The sequence below is a fragment of the Meriones unguiculatus genome, chromosome 14 (assembly GCF_030254825.1).
Source record: "Meriones unguiculatus strain TT.TT164.6M chromosome 14, Bangor_MerUng_6.1, whole genome shotgun sequence".
Lineage (NCBI taxonomy): Eukaryota > Metazoa > Chordata > Mammalia > Rodentia > Muridae > Meriones > Meriones unguiculatus.
The window spans coordinates 66507391-66528360 of NC_083361.1; the positions used below are offsets into that span (position 1 = coordinate 66507391).

At 43.7% G+C, this 20970-nt stretch overlaps 1 protein-coding gene across 7 annotated transcripts in view; it reads right to left on the bottom strand.

Annotated features, from left to right (window-relative positions):
* Positions 1–20970, bottom strand: part of Ntrk3 (neurotrophic receptor tyrosine kinase 3) — a 385009-nt gene that overhangs the window by 105133 nt on the left and 258906 nt on the right. The window contains exons 13-14 of one of the 7 annotated variants that reach the window (XM_021643747.2): positions 13637–13771; positions 10102–12103 (exon numbers count right to left, since the gene is read on the bottom strand). The exons of 5 other annotated variants lie outside the window; for them this stretch is intronic. In XM_021643747.2, the coding sequence (XP_021499422.1) occupies positions 11985–12103; positions 13637–13771 (254 nt within the window). In that variant the 3' untranslated portion in view covers positions 10102–11984. Of the gene's footprint in view, positions 1–10101; positions 12104–13636; positions 13772–20970 lie in introns of those variants that run through there. One more of the 7 variants, XM_060367391.1, reaches the window with a different exon arrangement.

Genomic DNA, 20970 nt, shown 5'->3' on the forward strand with positions numbered 1-20970 from the left:
TTGAGGAGACCAGCAGCTCTTTAAATGATGAGACATTTAAATTTTAACTGATCATTTGATTGTAGGAGTCTGTGAACTGCTGTTTCTACTTATACAGCTGCAAATGATGTCATCATTAAGTATTTTTAAGAATAGCATTTAGAGGTGTCTCAGGGGAGGAAAGGCACTTGCTGCCAAGTCTGATGGTACGAGATTTCTCTCCAGGACCTATATGCAAATTGTCTCCTAACCTACACAATCACACAGACACACGCACACACACATAATGAAATTAAAATTTTAAAATGTCATTGAGAGGCAGATATCCTTTCCCTGTGCTTATACCTCACAGTTTTATCATATTGTTAATTATCCATACAAGATCCACGCTTTATTAATTAGAAGCAAATATCTCAGATGTCCAAAGATCAGAAAGGTAAAAATGAGGCTAACATGCTGTTAAGTATGATATACCCCTGTTAAACATATCTTCAGTGTAATTTAAGGTCATGATCAAAGGACTCTGGCTTATTGGTGTTACGAGACATATGATGCTAGAGGTTCGACCCCTAGCTTGTTCCCTTTCTCAAAGACCCCATCTCCAGCCTGCATCGAAAAGGACCTCATATGGAAACATGTGCATATTCAGTCTAAATCTGTCAATTTCCTTAATCACACCAGTCTCACATCCCACTACCCACAGACAGTGATCCCTCAGCTAATCCTAGTATGTCCATCTGAAATGTACCATACTGTTAGGAGAATACCTCAGTGAACGGTCTGATGGGGTCCTAGAAGTACATGAAGAAGAGCTTTGGTGAAGAAGGTAAGACAACTAAATTGCTATCAATGAAAGGAGTATATAACAGATGGTCATTTCCCATGGCTCTTGAACTCTAACAGCCAGAGAGAGTCCCAGGAAATACAGAAAGTCTCTCTTGCCCAAGACTAAAGAATACTGGTCTACATACTCACGAAACTGAAATTTTCCAGTCTTGTCACTACTAATGCTTTGGTCTTGCTAATTCTTTGTGCAGTTGAGGGTGGAGCATACCACCCATCATGAGTGATAACAACCAAAGATGTCTTCTATACACATTTTTTTTTTTTCTGAGAGATAAAAATCATCCATCAGTTAAAAAATCTTGGTAGTAGACTATAAGGCTCTTGAAGACAGGGAAAAAGTCAGACTCTGTCACTTGCTAATGGAGCATACAGCTCAAAAGAAAACAAAAAAGATGGCTTTAAATGGTTTAAGGATGAATTAGTGAACCAGTATCCACTTGGGATCCCCTAAAATATTGTTGTTGGTTTTTAAACTCTGCTTTTGGGAACAGAACCCGGTACCTTGCGCATGCCAGGTAACTGCTGCATCACTGAGCCATGTAAAGAATCTATTCTTCTGGTGAGGCTATAAAATATTAGTAACAAAGACTCCATGACAGCCATTTCAAAGAAGTTCTCACCTGCAGTATATAAATGATGTATCACAGGAGGTGCCTGGACACTGTCACCTACCACAAACCATGATGAAACATGTCACTGCAGGGAGGTGTGCTGGGTTCGACAGATTTAACCTGTGCTATAGCCTAACCTCTCTGCTGAATCCACCCAGGTGACAGAAGGAGGGATATGTTAGCATCCTTATCTTACTTGTGCAGAGGCTGCCCAGAACACTGCTGATTTGCATGTTCCTTAAACAAATCTAAACATGATTTGCAATAAAAACTAAAATGTTCAATGGCTTCTCTCTTTTCATCTCCATCCATTCATTGTCTCTTCTCTTACCAATGGGATTCTATAAGCTGACAGCCATAACTCAGTTTTCTTAGTAACATGTGAAATCCTTCATGTACATTCCCATGTTTCTGGTGGTGATGTCAACGCTCTGAAAGTGTTGTGTGTGCTCTTGGGAATACAGAGGGTTCTTTGGTTTTCTGATAACAGTGAACAAATGTGGACTCATCACATATAAAATACATTTTGTCCCTAAGTCACTAACTTCTATGCCACAGAAAGTACAGAGTGGAGGAAAGTTATTTGGAAGACCTTTCTGAAGACTACCGTAAGTCACTGAACATAAAAAATAAGTGCATATCAGAGTTTCTAATATGAGTGTCATTGTGACATTTTCACTGAAAAACATTCTCTAGGTTCATCAAGATAAACAGGTCTATCTAGCCTGAGGAAAAATTGCAAGTATTTGCTATTGGTAACAAAAACCAAGCACCCTACACACAAAGTTCCTCCTTTGGAGGTTCACTGATGATCTGATTTGTACTTGTAGTAGCTCTGCTACCCCAACCCCAAAGTGCCTGTTTGGCTCTGTTTGTATCTCTGAATGTCAGGAGTACACAGAGAGGGTTATTAGGAGAGTGACAGAGAACACACCCGTTGACAACTGTGAAAAGGGAAGAGGGAGCTCCATTCTTTCTTTAGCTGAGATTCTGATGGACTCAGTTGCCATGTTGTAGAGTCAGGGTATACTCATCACCAAGAAACATTGTTTTCTCATCACTGACCAAAACAAACAAGATACCCTATTCCCTCCAATTTTACCACCAATCCTTCTATCGCCTTTGGTTTATCCTTTTAGCTTTTCTTTATATATTTCTTAACCACATACAATATAGGTGTTATATCTACGGCTCTGCCCCTGTCACAAAGTAAAATGGTATTTTGAACACATGGCACCCTTGATGTTCCCAGAAAGGGCATAGGATCTCTATCATCTTTCAGATGAAATGATTGAAAGCTAAAATTCACCTTCCTTGATGTACATTGGCAACTGGTGCCCAGGCCAAGACTAAGACTGTTTACACTCACACTGGATCAGAGCTCCTCTGAATCCTCCCTTGAAAAACAAAGGCTGAATGTGAGAGATTAAGAAGAGTTTCCCAGCCATGTTCTTCAGACCCTTGGAGGGAAATACACCATGCTTTTCATAATAGTTGTTCCCAGAAACTACCTCCCCCATCTCCTTTATGAGATAATGTTGGTTTTCTACAGAGTAAAAATAATTACAGTAGACAGTTCAAGAAATGGCCAATAACATGCCAAGGACAAAAAGAAGCTTCATTGGCCAAACAGTGGAATGTGAACTCCCATCCTCAGCCTAGTTACTCCTCTATAGCCTGTTTCCATCCTCCATGTTATAAATAATTCAGTTTCTTTTTCTCTTAAATATCACAAAACCAAGTTGGAATCTTTATGTGGAGGATTCTTCTGTGTCCTTCTCTCCCTCCTCTTCTCCCTCCCTCACCAGCCCAGGCAACTCCCTGGAGAACAACCTCTCAAGCTTTAACATTTATTCTTTGACATTTCAGACTGTTTGTTAGGCAGTGCTGCCTTCTTGAAATCAAAGTTGAAAAATCTTGCTGAGAACTCCCGCTTGGCCCTGTCCAAAGGTGACAGGAAGGGTCTGTTAGGCCTGGAACACTGGCCTTCTGCCTCACCCAGAGAAACAATCTGATTCCTATCCACAAAGGCAGCCTCTCTCTCTCTCTCTCTCTCTCTCTCTCTCTCTCTCTCTCTCTCTCCCTCTCTCTCTCTCTCAAGAATGCCTCCTCATAGGCCGATATGTTCACCAGAGAGTACCTAAGAACTAAAAGATGTTCCCTTCCAGGAGTCAGCAGTGGCTCATTGGAACATGGCAATCAGGGTACCTGTTGAATAGGTTATTTTACATGAGTGTCATTAAGGCTTTTGTCACCTACTGAGACAAATACAGAACAAGGAAAATTAACTTACTTACCCCAAGTCACTTGCTTGGTGGCAGTGCTGAAACTGGGATTCCCATCTTCATTTCTGTATGCTACCACTAGGTACCATCAGCCTGTGAGAGTGACCCATGTTACAGCAGATGTCTCAAGCTCCTATGTGAACGGACTTACCATAGGGAGGACTGAGCCTCCTGTTGGGTAGAGATGTGAGATGTGAGTCTTCTTTGATATCTTTGACATCGATGGGTAGGTGATGAAGCATTCTGCTTAGCTCTTTTTTAAAAGCTTCTGACCACATAATAACCAGTGTTTCCTGACGTATGTGTGCGTAACGTATTAATGGGTGATAAGTAAAGAATGCCCCATGCTCCCAATTACGTTGGAAAACATGCAGAATAAAAGGTTGATTTACAGCAGGGTTTCTCAGAGCCTTCGATATCTTAATGTACACCGTGAACCCGTAAGAGCTGGATAAGCCCTGTAACACTCTCTAAAGTCATCTGATGAATCTTTAGCATCTGACAGACTTAAGGGGAGCATGGCTACGGCTAGTGACGAGGGGCACATGATCTTCACATAATTTATCTAGTAACTGAAGTGAGAAAATGATTTTTCTGCAAGTTGGGAATTCCAAATGAAGGGAAGAACATATTGCAGTAGCTGAAGCCTTGCCCAGAAAACCGACCCATTCATGTGGAATAACAGTTGGTCAAGTGGCTGACCCTATAAAATGATTAAGGTAGCCAGTCTGGTCTTCTTCATAAGCAAGTTGGTCATTTGACATCACGGGTGTTAAGCTACAAATGTCTGTTAGGGTCACAAGAAATGCCGAATTGACAGGCGTAAACATTGAACTATTCTGTGGATCATATAGACACAGGCTGAGAATTGAAAGCCTTCCAGCCATGACATTCCATAATATGGGCTATATTGATGGTGCCTCCCATGCTGTCCACTGACTGGGAGAGAACAGGCCCCAGGTCTCCCTTGTCAGCTTAGTTTCTGCTCAAGTGTAGGACTTGAGCAAAGCTGTGGCCCCCTGGTGGGAACATCCAGAGAACTTCACAGGCCCTGGCTGTTCCGTCTTAGCCAAACTGATCTTTCAGAGACTAACACACTCCCAAGAGTTACTTCCAGATTTACTTCTTAGCAGCAGGATGGTGAACAACGCTGATGTACACACGATGCACAGGCTGGATTCAGTTATCATCTAGCCTGTGTTCTGGGATTTTCCAGCTCCCTATAATCATTAGAAGGACCTTGGAGGAGACACTTTAGTTGGCCTAAGGGACACACAGACTACAGTCAGAGATGTGTCCTTGTATAGCAGGAGGGCAGATCTTAGAGATGCCCCTTCCAAGAAAGACTGAGTGAGAGAGCTGCCAGGGCTTAGAAGCCTCCTGTTAAAGGCTAAACTCTATATTATCATCAAACTCAAGGGCACTTTAAGTACCTGAGTGTGTGAGACCAACTCACATTTCCCTTAAGGATGCATATTCCTCCCTCTCCGTCTTTCCAGATATCTGCCTTCTCTTTCTCTGAGAAGTCCATTTCGGAGGGGGACTAGAATTCGTGAATTCCCATCAACTACTGTTGCAAGCCTTACAGAGCAAGAAACACAACACACATGACAGGGACACACACAGAGCAAAGCTAGCATGTGCTCAGAGTAAGAAAGCTGGTGGCTCTTCAGAAGTTTGTAAAGGGAAGTTTACCAGGCCATATTTGACAACATTAAAGTCACTTTTACCCATTTCCAACTCAGGTCCTTCTCACTGGTGAATGAACTTTGCAGTCGAGAGAGGGAAGAAAGTATCTTTCTTTAAGAAAAACAGTCCACTTGCTCCAATGCAGTTCCCAAAAGCAGAAACAAGTTTCATTTTGCTGCCAAGGTTAGAGTATAAAGGTGGCAAAAACAGAGGGAAAGAGGCAAGCTGGCCCTCTAGGTCCCACCAAGGCCTTCTCCAACGTTACTTACCAAAGTCTGGCTTGGTAGTGTGTTCTGAACTGCTATGGTGCTCTTGAAGCCAGTCCTGGGAGCCACAGTTCTGGAATGCATACCTGTAGGCAGCCTCATTCCTTGCTCCTCAAACCTTCTCCACGGCTGACTTGGAGAGTTAAGCACCCCTCCTCTGACCCCACAGGTGTCATTCTCTTTTGGTTGAGGGGTGAAATAAGAGCTCGGCAGTTTGGAATCAGAATACCCAGGGTCTACCCTTTTTGACTGTGCCACCTGTCCATCTTTACACACTTAACCTCATCAGAGTCGGGCTCACTTACATTTAAAAGGCTTTGAAAGATTATGATTTGCATAGGGTCATGGGTAATTTTTTAAAGCTCAGGGGTGTATCATGTGTACTGAATTCACATGTCTCCCAGTAAGAGGCCTGAAAGTCCTACAAGAGCTGTCAGTCATGTTTTTTGTTTTGTTTTGTTTTGTTTTCTGCAGCTCTGGCTGCTTTCTGGAGTTTATAATCCTGCCTTTAACCTTCACTCCAAAATGTCCCAAGTCTCCACTGGGCCTGAGCTGCATGCTCACCACACAGGTGCCATCAGCATCCGTCAGGACCTGGCAGGGTCTATGCTCCACAGAGTTCACCCTGCATATCTCACTTCTGTATGTCAGAGAAACCAAGCCTGTCTCCATCAGTGGCTTAATCCTAAGAGTTCCCTCCTTATTCCCAGCCCTCAGTTCCAAACTTTCTGGAGCATGCAGAAACTTTGAGCAAGGCTCCAAAAATTTCATATCTACCTGCAAGGAGAAGAGAGTGGGCAAGGAAGATTGAGCTCCTGCAAGCACACTCAAAAATATTTTATGTCAGGGGGATCCATTCTCCAGATGGAAAGGGTTCACAAGGCGGTGAGCTCACAGATCTTATTTAACCCATGCAGAAATATCTTTCCTGGCCAAGTTGTCCTTTAAGGAGAAAATGAGGCCAGATCACTCAGTTTGACTCACTGTGTACAAAGAAACGGGACCCAAATCCTACCCAAGCCGGCTTCCGAATCCAGATGTAATTTCAGAACCATAACCCCGGCTAACACGTCTCCTTCAAGTCACATGTCAGTTCAAGCAGGGTTGAAGGAGGAATCTGATTTAGCTCTGAAAACACATTGTCAGATCTAGGCTAAGGTTCTCTTGGGAAGTGGGAAGGAGAGGGGGCGGTAACCATAGGATTTCTAGAGGCAAAATGTAGAACCAAAGCTTTCCAAGGAAACCCAAGGCTGCAGGTAGCTTCACCCACATCAACCAGCAGTAAAGAGCAGGAGTGGAGTGGGTGGTAAAACAGGCAGAGGAGAGGGGTGGAGCCCAAGGCCAGCACTGGACACTGCAGGCCCAACTCGCAGTTTCCAGTCCACTCTCCCTCCACTGTCAGGCAGAAGAGTGTCCTCCTCATCTGCCAGAGAAGCCTCAGAAGAGCTAGGCCTACTTATCGCTACCCAATTTCTTCTCTTTTCCTTTCTGACACCTTCATTTCACATCTGGCATCAGAGTCATATCAAACAACCTGTATGCAAGTCTGGTCTGACTTCAGGGCAGGAATCAGCAAGCACAGAAGAAGGAAGGCTTTGCTCTGCCTAATCCATGACTGCCTTAGCTCAGAAAGCTACTCAACAATGAACTCATCCTGAATTGGTCTGCCCACTCCTGTCCTTGCTCTGGGGAACCAAACCCACACTCTCACTGGTTGCCTTACGATTGTATCAGAGACTCTTGATCTTTGCTCCACTCTGGGTTTCATGTGAAGGAACTGGGCCAAATTAGAATTAGGAGTGTCACAGCCTAGTGTTTTGCCATTGCTGTCACACCCATGTAGAGATGGAGGAGGTAGGGATAGGGGTGTTGTGAACTTGGCGACAGTAAGGAATTCCCATTAAAGAGAGGAGACATTGAGAAGGCCATAAACCAGCTTCGTAGATTCCAATTTGAAATTACCTAGATTCTGTTCTCTGCTCACATGAGAATCATGAAGCAGAGATTCAACATACCAGGAGATCTCTGAAGGTAGTTCCAGAACGAAGCTAGAGATAGTGCTTGAAGGACTGTATCTTGAGGCAGATGATGGGAAGCTACTATGGTAAAGCCTCCAGGAGCAGAAAAGAGGCTGCTTTGGGAGACAAAAAAAAAGTAACCAAGAGTATTCTGAGTTCAGACATGCCCTATGGTGTCAGTAGTCATAAGCTATGGAAAGCCAATATGGATATTGACTCTTTCTAGTGTGTGTTTCTCACGAATAGAAAGTTCTGGCTCTGAGGAGGTGCTTCCTAGAATAAGCTGAGTGGTGCTTCCTAGGATAAGCTGAGTGGTGATCTTGAGTGCTCCAGTGTGAGCCTGATCTGAGGTATTTAGCTCTCCATTCCACGACCTGGCCACACAAGGCTTATGCTGCATAGCTTCTGTATGCTGCATCGCTTAAAGGTAGACAGCGGATAATGACACAGTTGAGTTTCACAGTCTCCAGTGCATTCAAATGGCAACTCTCAAATATCAGTCCTGAATAAAGACCAGAAAGTACCTGACATGCATGCTGGGCTCATGGGTTAGCCAGCCGTGAAGTTCTACAACAAAAATTCATAGGCTCAAACCATATGCTTAAGTCCAAGAAAGCTCACTCTCAGTGAGCTCTGAATCCAGAAGGTACAGAAGTTGCATATCTGGCTGGTAAAGCTCCTCCACTCTCCAGTGCAGTAGCCTCTCTGTACTGAGATCTGGGGTTTCCGTGTGCTAGCTTTGCTTGGCCCCAAGATCTAGTGGGGAGAATTGCACATTAATACTTAGTAGGAAACCGTGGAAATGAGAGGTCTTGGGATGAGACATCCTTTTCCAAACTCATCCAGCTCCTTCTTTTGCCCACTTCTCTGTCATTCATGGTAGTCTCTTTCAGTACCATTGTGTATCTTCCCAAGTACTGGATCTTCTCACTGATGGGACAGGACTTTGCCTTATACCACAGGCAAAATAGAAGCTGCCCCACCTAGACTCCCTTATTTTCTTGCCCCTGAACCTATGAACAGCTCCCCAGCTCTATCCTTTTCTCTTGCCTCCTGCTACATACAAAGGGTTCTCAATGCTAACTAATGCTGGTTCCCTCCCATCTTCTCAGGGGTTATTTCCACCTACTGCCTATGCAGTTAATTGGCAAACTCTATGCATGGGATAACACAGAACTTAAACATTTCTCATATGAAAAACCCAAGTTCTTTTCTGAATTCATGCACCTTTCCTTGGTCTCAGGCTAGTCCCAAATATCAGACCTCCCTGCCCCAACCCTGATATCCTGGGACTTCAGAGAATACACAAAAGTGAGAAGTTAGTGTAACCTCTGTCATATACCAGGCCACTCTTGTGGACATGGACTTGCATTTAGGGTAGGAAGGATCCAAGCAGACTTGTGTAGGAAATAAAGTGAGATTATACATAAAGGCAGCAAACTCCTTTTAGCAACCCTGTCACACCACCCACTCAATCTTGGCTCATTTCTCCTTTATTTACTATATGTCAGAGCTTCAACAAAGCCTGATGAGGCCCAAAGAAGTGTCTATATCCACCTACTATCCTATCCTTTCTCCAGCCTTTGTTCTCTGTGTCTCTTACATATCACTTGCTTTCTTTTCCAAAGAAGCAAATTTAAAGTACAGAGGGCATTTTGGCGTTTCTATTTGTGGTAGGGGTCAGGATCCAGGCTTCGTCTCAGAGATATGCCCTCTCACCTCAAATTTTTTGACTTTCAGTGGGCTCCAGTGGTTGTTTTCCTTCACATTCTGTAATCTCCTTGAGTTCTGCCAAGACAGCTGAACCAAGGTGAGTGTGGTTGAGCACGTAGGTATGTCTATATGTATAAAGTGCCTTTCAGTGATAAGAGATTGGCCTGTAATTTCAGAGATTAAATTTTTTCTAAGTATGTTCACAGGAAAAATAGACAAGTACTGTGCCCCAGGGAAAACCTCACAGGCTTGCTGATACGTCAAAGAGAATGGCTCTTCACCTCCCACTCTCAGATCCCTTTGTATATCAGCTCTAAAGAAAATATCTCTACAGGTCTTAATATCTTAAACTGCAGAAAACTCCCCAGGTACCAAGGATATCAGTGACTAAATGAATAGAGTTTGAATCTTGCCTCTGCCAGTCATGTTGTGTAATCCTGGATGAACCCCTAAATATCTCTGAGTACCTAAGAAGATGAAGAAGCACTTCATTGTAGAAATATGATGTACCTGGAGGAGTCTTCATGAACCCAACTAATGAGATATACTGCGGAACTCTCTCGCTAGTAGAACTGTGCTAGAAACGTCCATAGAAAAGTAATATCAAAATGAAAAACAAGTTGTGGACAGCCTGGAATTGCTACATCTTTAATATTCTTTGCAAAACTTCCAAATAAGAGGTCTGATGCAGTCATTTCATTAGAAAATAAAGTGTTTATTAAGAAACTATACACTGAACACTCCTATAAGTCTCTGTGGAAATACAACGCCCCATTTTCATAGCACAAAGTGAAGAAATGGCAGAATAAAAGATGCTGCAATGGATGGAGCCTGGGAGGCTGGAAATGAGGTCATGATTTACAACAATTAAAAACATCATCCTCAAGCTTACTCCTTAAAGCCACACTCAGGAGAAGATCTGACCCCAAGGGATCATCTGGGTGTTATGGGGAAGAGTCTGACATAGAACCGTGGGGAGCAGAGTGAGTGGTTCTGGAAGGGACTAGACAACTACATACCTGGGGGCCCTTGAGAAACCCTGGACCCAAAGTGACACTGGGGAGGCCACTCTGGGTCCTAGGAAAGAACTTGGAAAGCATCATGCTTCTATACCCCAAGGAGGTATCTAAGGTGTCAGGCTGGGAACCTGACATGATGAACCAACAACCTCAGTAACCTTTAAGTAGTATCTTTAGCACTCAGGTAAATTTGCTAAATTTCCCCAAAGAATATGCCCTGTCTTCCACTGCTATGCAACACTGCACCAGAAATACTGGGTTTTAGTAACCACCATGTTGTCTTAAGAACTGAAGGTAGGGTGCTCCCCATTCTTTCCCATAACAGGACCTCCATGAAACTGGAGAGAGCTGAGCCAAGACAGAATTCACTCAGCCAACCTGGCAGAACTTTCAAGCTCTGCAAATGTGTCTTTGCTATTATGCAAAGAACTATCAACCCCTTCCCTCTCCCCAGAGGGCCAAGTTGAAAATGGGGGACCCCTCTTTGGGAAGAGGATGGCTATGGAGTAAGACATGAGTGAAAGCAAGCAAAGTGAACACACATATCGACCAGAGACCAGGGTGACACGCCCATCGGTGCCATGAGAGGGGCTGGAGGAGGCCAGGTTTTACTTCTCTTCCCCTTCAGTTCATCTTGACCTTGACATGATGATTCCACTGGGTTCCAAAAGTTCTCAGAGTCAAGAATAAGTGGAAGTAGGGGAAGAAAGCCAATCCCGAAATCATGGGCTAGGAGGAAGGGTCTTGGTCCCTGATTCCCTTGTTGTGGTCCTAGTAGGATGGCCAATTCACAGGTAAGACCTCCTGTAGCCAACATTTGTCGGAACTGTAGCTCTAGGGACCCAGGTGGAGCCAGCAAAAACTCTTTCCAAAGAAAAATTTAATATTGCACTCACTGTGAGCCATTCCAGAGAGGAGAAGAAGAAGGAGAGGCCAAGTGTGTCCACAAAAAAAGTATGATTTTTCTCCACACGCACACATACATACAAAAAATAAAAATAAACCAACAAAATGACTGTCTTCCATTCTTCCCTCTGAGACCTAATCTGTTGCCAATACTTGGGCCTGGCGCCCCTTCCTCTTACCGCGCCATCTCCACCTCTGCTTAAGAGCTCTCTGTGACTCTTCACCACTGGAGGTTGCAGGGTGGCGAGACCACTGAGAGGACAGCATGGAGACCCCACACTTCCAAGCAGGAAAGTGAGACCGGAACACAGCTGGACTTCATCAGGCTTTCTCGTGATGGTTGGGTCAAGAGAATGACTAGTGTGTTTGAAAAGGTAGATCCTGGTGCTTGGGTTTGTGTTCTCTTTATTGGCTCTAAACTTGTTGTCAGGAGTTGCCTCGGAGGCCGGAGAAAAAGGAGCACAGTGATGACTGGAGGGAGGGGGCAACCTGCCAATGGTTGATGGGAGACAACGCCCATCTCACTGGTGGCTCATGCAGTTTCTACATAGCATCCCTGGATCCAAAAAAGAGCAATGCCTAGAGCTTCCAACCTCTCAGAGGGCCCATCCTACCAAGGTGACATCAAAACAAGGAGGCTTAAAAGGAGCTTCTAAAAGCCATGACGTCCTTTGCTGAAATAAACATTGACATCCTCAACATAGACGCCATGGTTAAGAGGCTTGGAATGTCCGGAAAGGCTTATTGGATTCAACATAATTTCTCTGAAACCTATAAAAAAACAAAAAGGAAAAAAAACAGAAAAACAGAAAAAAGCAAAATAAAGTAAAAACCAAAACCCCCAAAGGAGATTGAAACTAAAAGGGGAAACAGAGAGGGAACTTGAAAGGGGAAAACCTAGAGGTATAGATATAGATACATACTGAGAATAGCCAAAATGAATTGCCAGCAGAAGGGAAGGATAGGGGTTGGGGGCTGGGTAACTTAAAACAAGCGTGCTCAGAGAAATGGCAAACACTCAGTTTTGCCCAGGCCTTCACTGAACTGAGAAATGGAGGTAAGAAAACAGTACATTGGGAGTTTGGCCTGGGACTGTCATGGAAGAGGTAGAGCAGACTCGTCTAAGAGTCTTGGCCTATGACCATGTTTCTGGGAGGAAGAAACCCTGACTATGAGTCCTGAGGAGCTGGGAAAAGGGATATATGTGCATACTAGTATTCCCAAAGGAGTCTGGAAAAAAGGATCTGTTTTACCAGAACTCAACATCCTCAGGGGTCTAAGTCTAAGGACTAAATCTCTTATCATTCTCAGGGACACAAGGAGATAAGGGTACTATACTCCCAAGCCTACAGGCACTTTCTCGTTGACCTCTAACCTTATATTGCCAGGGCTGTGAAAGGCTTAGAAAACAACAGCTAAGAATTCTGCCTTCTAATAATTCCATGTCTTACATGGGCTAAAGCCATCATGAAGGAGTCATTAACACAGTCGGCCACAAGGTCATGAGCTGCCTCAAGAAGAGAAAACTTTCACAACAGCTTGGTACCTTTCTGGCCACACATCCAGGAACAGAATAGGAGGTCTGGAGACATGGTATTCCTAATAAAACTCCGGAAAAGTATTATTCAATCAATTCCAGATTGTAAACATTCCTACTTATATGTGGTGGGGTGAGAGTAGGTAAACAGATAAACCCCAGCTTTCTACAAAAGCTGTATGAGGAAATGGCACAAAGGGCCCCTGAGTATTGGGCATGATTTGGAGTGACTTAAACAGAGTTCAATTGTATTGAGGCTTCCCTGCTCCCCCTGCTTACGAGACAGTATAATCAAAGCAGGGATGAGTCATTTGGGTTGTTATGTTACCCTTTCTGCAAGGAGTGAGATTACTTTATGATAACGCAGGGTATCGCCCTTGTTTATGACATCATGTTAAGGGGAAGTTCAGTTTTCCAAAGGCTATGGTATGTTCTGTGCTGAGCCTCAGGCAGGGGATCTCTGGCACTTGACAGGGCAGGACAGGAAGTCCAGAAGTCTGGGCAGCTTGCTGAGGTTTATGATCCCGCTGCTTTTCTCCAGGCCATGGTCCCTCTCTTGCTTTTCTGCATTGCTCATCTTAGCCTAGCAAAGCTTTGTCCTCTGAAAGAGATTCCTCTCACCCAAGGGACTTGAGTGCTAATCCTAAAATGGACACCTACTTATAGCCTACTCCTCTGAGGGCTTATGGGTGTTTGGGTCTTAAGAATCAAAACTGGTAGGGGAGGGGTCTCTACTTCATACAAAGATGTCAAAGGAAGTAACTCACCATGTGACCTTGGGTAAGACACATCCCCACTCTGGACCTCAGGTTCCTCATATATATAGTGAGTTGATGGGACTAGATGATCTCTATTGTCCTTCAAGTTTAATATCCCATGATTGTCTATGTTTGAAAAGACCCCTGGCAGAAGAGGCAGACACAGGGCATTAATGGTCAGTATTAAACCCCAAGTGCAAAAAATTGGGGAAGTTGTCTTAAATGCACAATGCCAGAAACAGAAATCAAGTGCTCCCAGCGCCTGTATCCACACTGCTTTGCCTGATTCATTTTATGTATAAAATTGAATCATTTTCCTGAGTATCACACAGTGGCATTATCAAACTGATCAAGTTGGAGTCAGAAAAAAATTTGCCATCACCATGAATTCTGCTCAATCATTTTCCTAACTTGTTTGCCCTTAAATCGTTCCCTTTACTAGTTTTAACACCCTGAATTATTCCCATTGTTATTGTCCTAGGTGCTGTTCCTGAGTTAGGGGTGGGCAAGAGTTTTATGACATGGGAGATAAGTCTACTGGACCCAAGATCCCCTTTTTGGCTTCTTATCCCACAGAAGAACTGTCCAAGAGGGAAGTGGTATGATAAGGTATGATGATGTGGTAGAGGGAGGTATGCCTTCAAATCCTTCTTGTCATCATTAGGGCAAAAACCTTACAACAGCAAAGGTTATAGTTTCCGTGGTGAGTCTAAGGCTACAGGCTTCATGAAGGTGATCACATTATAGTTTCTGAGAAAGATCTCTCCTCTAGAGACCATGCAACATCCTTGGGCCCAGAAAGGCTGCATGTCAGATCTATTACAGACCAGGGCCAAACCTGCCTCAGTCCCTGCCAAGGTCCCTAAAGCTGCCTCTAAACACGGACGTTTTCCCATATGAGCCAGGATCTGAAGTTTGTTTTCTCTGGAACGCTTTCCCGGGTGGAGCCTTTCCAAGATTCTAAAAGCTGAAGCTTGATAGCATAGGAGGCACCATTCCAAACGCCTGCATCCCCCAGCCCCCACTCCTCATAACAACCCCAGAAGTTGAAGGAAAAACAATTGCCCAGAGGAGGTCAGGGAAGACCTGGACCACAGGAGATGTAAGGAAAAGGCTAGATGGGCAAAGAGAAGGCCAAGTAGATGCAAACGCACTTCTGAAGAAGGCCTTGCCCACAGGTGGCCCATACCAAAAAAAATATAAAAATAAAAAATAAAGTCTCCTATCTCCCAGCAGCCTTCCCCAGAGTCGTTGAGCATGAAGGAACTTGTGGACTCTCTGTAATTCAGAACAGAGCCTGGACATGGAGGATTGTCTAAGTCTGAGAAGCCAGCCAGAAATGCTAGGGTTGCTCCAGGAAAGGAAGGGGAGTTGTAAGGGATGAGGTTAGGAGGAAAAGGATGTGGAGCACCCAAAGGATTGAGTGAGGGGTCTTGGAACCTAACCCCAATGAACCAAGAACAGATTAACTCTGCATGGCCAAATCCTCTGTATTCTCAGCAGTGTGGAAAACTCAGTCCCTAGTCCCCATGGCTGTGCAATGCAAAAGAAAGCCCAACATTTCAAACCTCTGTTTCCCCAACAGCTGTATAAACCCCAAGCATCTCTTCCTGGCTGAGGTTTCCACTCTGCAGACTGACTAGCAGCCAACAGCTCTTTAGCATCTCAACTGATGAGCATCTTCCTGTGTCTCCTGCCTACACTTACTTCATCTAACTTTGGAATTGCAAGGGCTTCTCCTTCTGTTCCCTTTTGTTACCTAGCCTACTCATAAAGCACTTATTTTAGGTACCACTGGATTACTTTCCTATCCTGTCTCTTCAAGTGAAGTTGTCATCTCCAAGTTGTTACATCACAAGAATGAACTCAAATGCATAGGTCTCTGGTGGTAAGGGCATGGGTAGCTTTATTAATAGAAACACAAAAGACCAGGCAATTCTGGAAGGAGCGCTACCCTGCCCCAGTTAGCCTATCATGCTTTTGACGGTCTCCCCACCTTTCCTCCAGTGGTGAGAGTAAACTGTTATTGAACCACAATTCAAACAGACCTAGGATAAAGAATGAGTCTAAAGCAAAGCCTCTATCAGACATACCACCAATCACCGTGGAGTCCAAAGCTTCATAATCATGTCAGCTATTGTGTAAGGCCAGTATCCTCCAACATCCTCAAACATGTGTAATAAACATTAACTCAACCATATTCTCAAACGTTTCTAATGCCATTTTGTAGCAGTTTGAACTTGAATATAGATCTTTCTAACTCCAAAATGACCTTGAAATGACCTGCATGAAAATAAGGTCCTTTGATGATAAACCAAATCTTAGGAAGAAGTGTAGGGAGAAACCCAAGAGAGTGGTAGCTAGGACATTCTCCAGTGGAGAGGAACCTGCTCTCTCCAGCAATACTTTAGAAGGCTGGGTTTTCTTTCCTCAAAAACATCTAGAGAGCCACATGTATGCCACTCCCCTCACCCAGCACATCCCAGATGTGCCTTCCCCCCAGATCCCCATCACCCTGGCAGGAAAATATTTCTTGGATTGGGATTTTCCAGTAAGGAACCCCAAACTTAACTACCCTTGGTATTATTTTCTGGAGTACATGCTAGGAAGGATGAAAAATAATGGAGGAGGAGAAGGAGGAGGAGGAGGCAGAGGAGGAGGAGGAGGCAGTAAGGAGTGCAGCAAGAAAAGAAAATTTCAAAACAGCTGTGACCACAGAAATGGTGGGAAAGCCTAGGACAGTGCAGGGGTAGATCTGTCCTGTGTCCTGACCTCGCCACTACACACTGGACACTGGACAGGGTCAGCAGGAGAGTTCACCATGTTGAAGAGAGGTTCCCTCCTTGGCAACTTTTTTGCTTCATTTTCTGCTAGTGTTGTCTCCTCCAAATTCATGGGGAGAATGTCCTCGGGGTCATGGGTCATGCTTGTGTTGTGCTGGACCTTTACTTTAGTAGGGCACTTGCTCTTTGGAATCTAAGATCTTTCTTCTACAATCAAATTCAATAAAAGTCCAGAAGTATTGGCTCAACTTGTGAAATCTCAAATCTTAGCCTTGATGGCTGCAAACTACAGTGCTTAAAATTCACCTCCCCTTTGTAATTCAAGATAGCAAGCCTAGCCAATAGGCTACACATGGCCCAAAAACTGCACTTACGCTCTCTCTCCTCTCTCTTTTCTTTCTCACTCCCCTTCCCTCCCCTCCTTCTCCCTGTCTTTGTCTACCTCTCCATCTCCCTCTCTCTCTCACTTCCTCATGCTCACTATTACTTGTTCATATTCACTCACTTTCTCTTGCTCTCTCTTCTCGTTCTCTCACTCTGCTTTGTTCTCTCATCCCACCTCTCAATTTCTCCCTCTCCTCTTATTCTCACCCCAAGCAAATGAATTGCAATTTTTTTGAAGTTTTACTTATTTTCCAGCATTTAAAATTCAGATGATTTCACACTTAAAATATCCCTATTTGTAGCCTCTTTTAAAAACCTATGTGATCTGGCAAAGCTGAAGAAACACTTCTGCACAGTAATAATCACCTGAGGCAGATGGTCCTGTGTTCTGTGGATGAGCTGTGTGGTTCCAAGTTCACCCTGTACCACTGCTCCGTGAGCTCCTCCACCCTTTTACTTTTTTACGTGAATGACCAGTCTTCCTACCTGAGTGGGATACTCAGCAGCCATTAGGCTATGCCTGTACATTAAAGAATACTGTACAGGTAATGGCTTTGAGCACTAATTCAGTGTCCCCTTAATACAAAACTAATCCTTCTCTGGTCACGGTTGACAATTACAAAGAAAGCCCTGGAAACCTATAGCAGAACATCAAGCCTGTCATTTCAAAGATAGGAGACAGCTCAGGAGCACAGCTGTATGCATAGGAGGGTACTTTGTTGAGTAATGTGGTTCTCAATAAGAAAATGTGTTTTGGCTGGTAAGGTGACTCAAGCAGATAAAGGTGCTTCCATTCAAGCCTGAGGACCTGAGTTTAATCCTTGACATTCATACAGCAGAAGGAGAACCCTAACTTACACAAGTTGATCTCTTACACCTACATATGTACCCTGAAATACACACACACACACATACACACACACACACGCACACACCTGTACAAATGCATTAAGTAATATAATTCTTAAACAAAAGAAAACATATTGGGGGCCATCAAAAAAGAATAAAACAAAAGCGCTACTGCTAAGAGTGAATGTGGCAACTGTGTCATCCACAGTGCCTGACGCAAGGTATGTGAGAAACAGTCCTTGGGCTTTTAAATACAGCTTTCATGTTTCCTACAGGACATACAATATCATAAATTTCTCTGGCTTCAACATAGGGCGCCCTTTTCTGAAAAGAAGCTCCAATACTACTGGGAAACTATGGAATGAAATTTCCAGGCCCACTAGCCAGCAAGGCCAAATCATGTTCCAGCTACATAGAGCTGGCTAAGAAGAGGGGGCTGAGGCTAAAGGCACCCCCTCGTGTAATCATGCCCATGGAAGTCAAACAGGAAGACAGTCAAGTCGGGGTGAGACAAAAGCACACAGAACACTTGGATCCTCAGACAGAAGCAGGAGTCCTAGGAAAATCTTAGAGCTCTCAGATCATTCCTAAAGAGTCCTATAAGCATCTTACACAAAAGGGGAAAGGAATGCTGGGGGATAGTGACCTCGGCATTGACTGTCCCAATGATAGGCTGATCTTGGTTTGCAAGAGTGAACTGTTATCCCCCTCAAAAAGTAAAATCCCTTCACCTCATGACATGAATAAAGATACCTTTCAGAGCTAAAACACTCTATACTCTCAAGAGCAATACCATAAAACATTTCTACTGTCCTCAAAGTTTGCTATATAGGGGATGACATGAGGTCATTGGGCATCTCTTTCTTGATTAATTAAGAAGAAAGAAAAAAAAACAGGTATTAATAATCCACCTGCATTTCTTTCCTTCACTTCAAATATCTTTTATGATAATTATGCTTTTTCCTGTTTTGTGATTCTTTGGATTATTTTCTCTTTTTTATTTTAATTTAATAATTTTATATATTAAAACTTATTCAATTTGTATCCCAGCTGTAACCCTCTCCCTTGTCCCCTCCTGATCCTGCCCTCCCTCCCTCTTCTCCTCTCATGCCCCTTCCCCATCCTCATTCAGAAAGGTAAACGAGATAGATATCTGAAGAGGGCGAAAACAAGGAACAAGACAGGAGTCTACCACAGAGGGCCTCTGAAAGACTCTACCCAGCAGGGTATTAAAGCAGATGCTAAGGCTCAGCCAAACTTTGGGCAGAGTGCAGGGAATCTTATGAAAGAAGGGGGAGATAGAAAGACCTGGAGGGGACTGGAGCTCCATAAGGGGAGCAACAGAACCAAAAAATATGGGTTCGGGGATATTTTCTGAGACTGATACTCCAACCCAGGGTCATGCATGGAGATAACCTAGAACCCTTACACAGATGTAGCCCATGGCAGCTCAGTCTCCAAATGGGCTCCCTAGTATGGGGAACAGGGGCTGTCTCTGACTTGAACTCAATGGCTAGCTCTTTGATCACCTCCCTTTGAGGGGGATGGCAGCCTTACCAGGTCACAGGAGAAGACAATGCTGCCAGTCTTGGTGAGACCTGATAGGCTAGGGTCAGATGGAAGGGGAGGAGGACCTCCCCTATCGGTGGATTCTTTTCAAATGCTTAAAATATCTGTAAAATGGAGAGACTATCTAAACCCTGTGCTCAGAGCCTAGCATTAACAATTTTCAATCTTTTGGTACCTTCCTTTCAGCTCTTTTGAAGACAGTCTATTACAGTAACGATCAAGAACTCACTTGTGTGCATCTAATATTGTTTCTTCCACCAGAGCTAACCACAGTTCTGAAATAACTGACCAACACAGGCACTCCTACTGACATATGCAGCTACAGACAGATTATAGTACTGTTTTGCATAGTCTTTCAACTCTAAAATAAGTTTGATTTCTGTTTTGTGAAACAAGGTTTCATATACTCAAACTGGCTTCAGAGTTGCTACTATATAACTGAAGAATATGGTAGTTTGGTTAAGAAATGCCTTTGTAGATTCATGTATTTGAATATTTTCCCCAGTTGGTGGCACTCTTTGGGAAGGTTAAGGAACCTCTAGGAGTTAGAGTCTTGTCAGAGGACGTGTGTAACAGGGAGTGGACTTTTATTATATCAGCTCATTCCACTTTCTGTCGCCCCCTCGCTCTCTCCTTTCTATGTGTGGACAGAAGCATGACCGTATGATCAGCCAGATGCCTGCCCCTACTGCCCTGCTTTCCCTAACTGTTGCTATGCCTTTGCCATAGGGATGGACTCTAGCCCTCTGAAACTGTAAGCTAAAATAGATTCTTTTCTCCCTTCAGCTGCTTTCTTTTGGATGCTCTGCCTCTGCAGCATAAAGATAGCTTGACCTGCAATCCTGACACTTATCCACCCATTCCTCAAGTACTGGGCTTACAGGCTTACCCCACCAAACCTAGCAAAATGGAATGCTTTCTGGCACTGATGTGTTTACTTTCATCTACCAACTTCATTAAGTTATTTGTTTGTTGCTGATTTATTTTCCTAAGATGCCAGGAATGGAGCCAAGGGCTCTTTGCATGGTAGGCAAGCACTCTAACACTGAGCTTTATCCCCAGCCTTTCATTTATTGATTTCTAATTGACGGTATTCATTGTGTTAATGTTACAAATTATTTTCCAGTTCTATCAACTGCTAGTTATTTTTAATTTTCTATTATTTAAAAAGTTGCAATAATCTTTATGACTAAAGTCTACACAAACTTGGAAGCAACACTCTGGAACAGTAGTTAACAATTCTCCATAAAGGGCCAGATAGAAAATATTTTAAGCTACGAATACTGTACGGTCCCTTTTGCATCTACCAAATTCTGCCAGTATGGCCTGGAAGCAGCCACAGATAAAAGGAAACAGAACACTCACCCCCACACACACACAAAAAAAAACTTTATTTACAAAAGTAGGCAGGAGCCAGACTGGCACAGCTTCGCATCCCTGCTCTAGAGCCTTGCTTCTCAAATGTGGGCATGTGGATGAACCAGCAGTGTTCGCAACAGCTGGGAGCCTGCTGGAAGTAAAGGTGTTTCCAGATCACTGAATTAACATCTGCATTTTAACAAGCTCTTCAGGTGATCCCTGTGCACAGAAACATTTGAGAAGCACATCTTTTGAGGATGCTCCTTTGCAGTACACAAATCCTCCACTCTACCCTATTGCCAAATATTTTCACAAAGTTCATAATACTCATATTTCTGTACTCATTAAATGGATGAACATCTTGCCCAGTAATTCTATGCTTGGTAATACCGGACACTT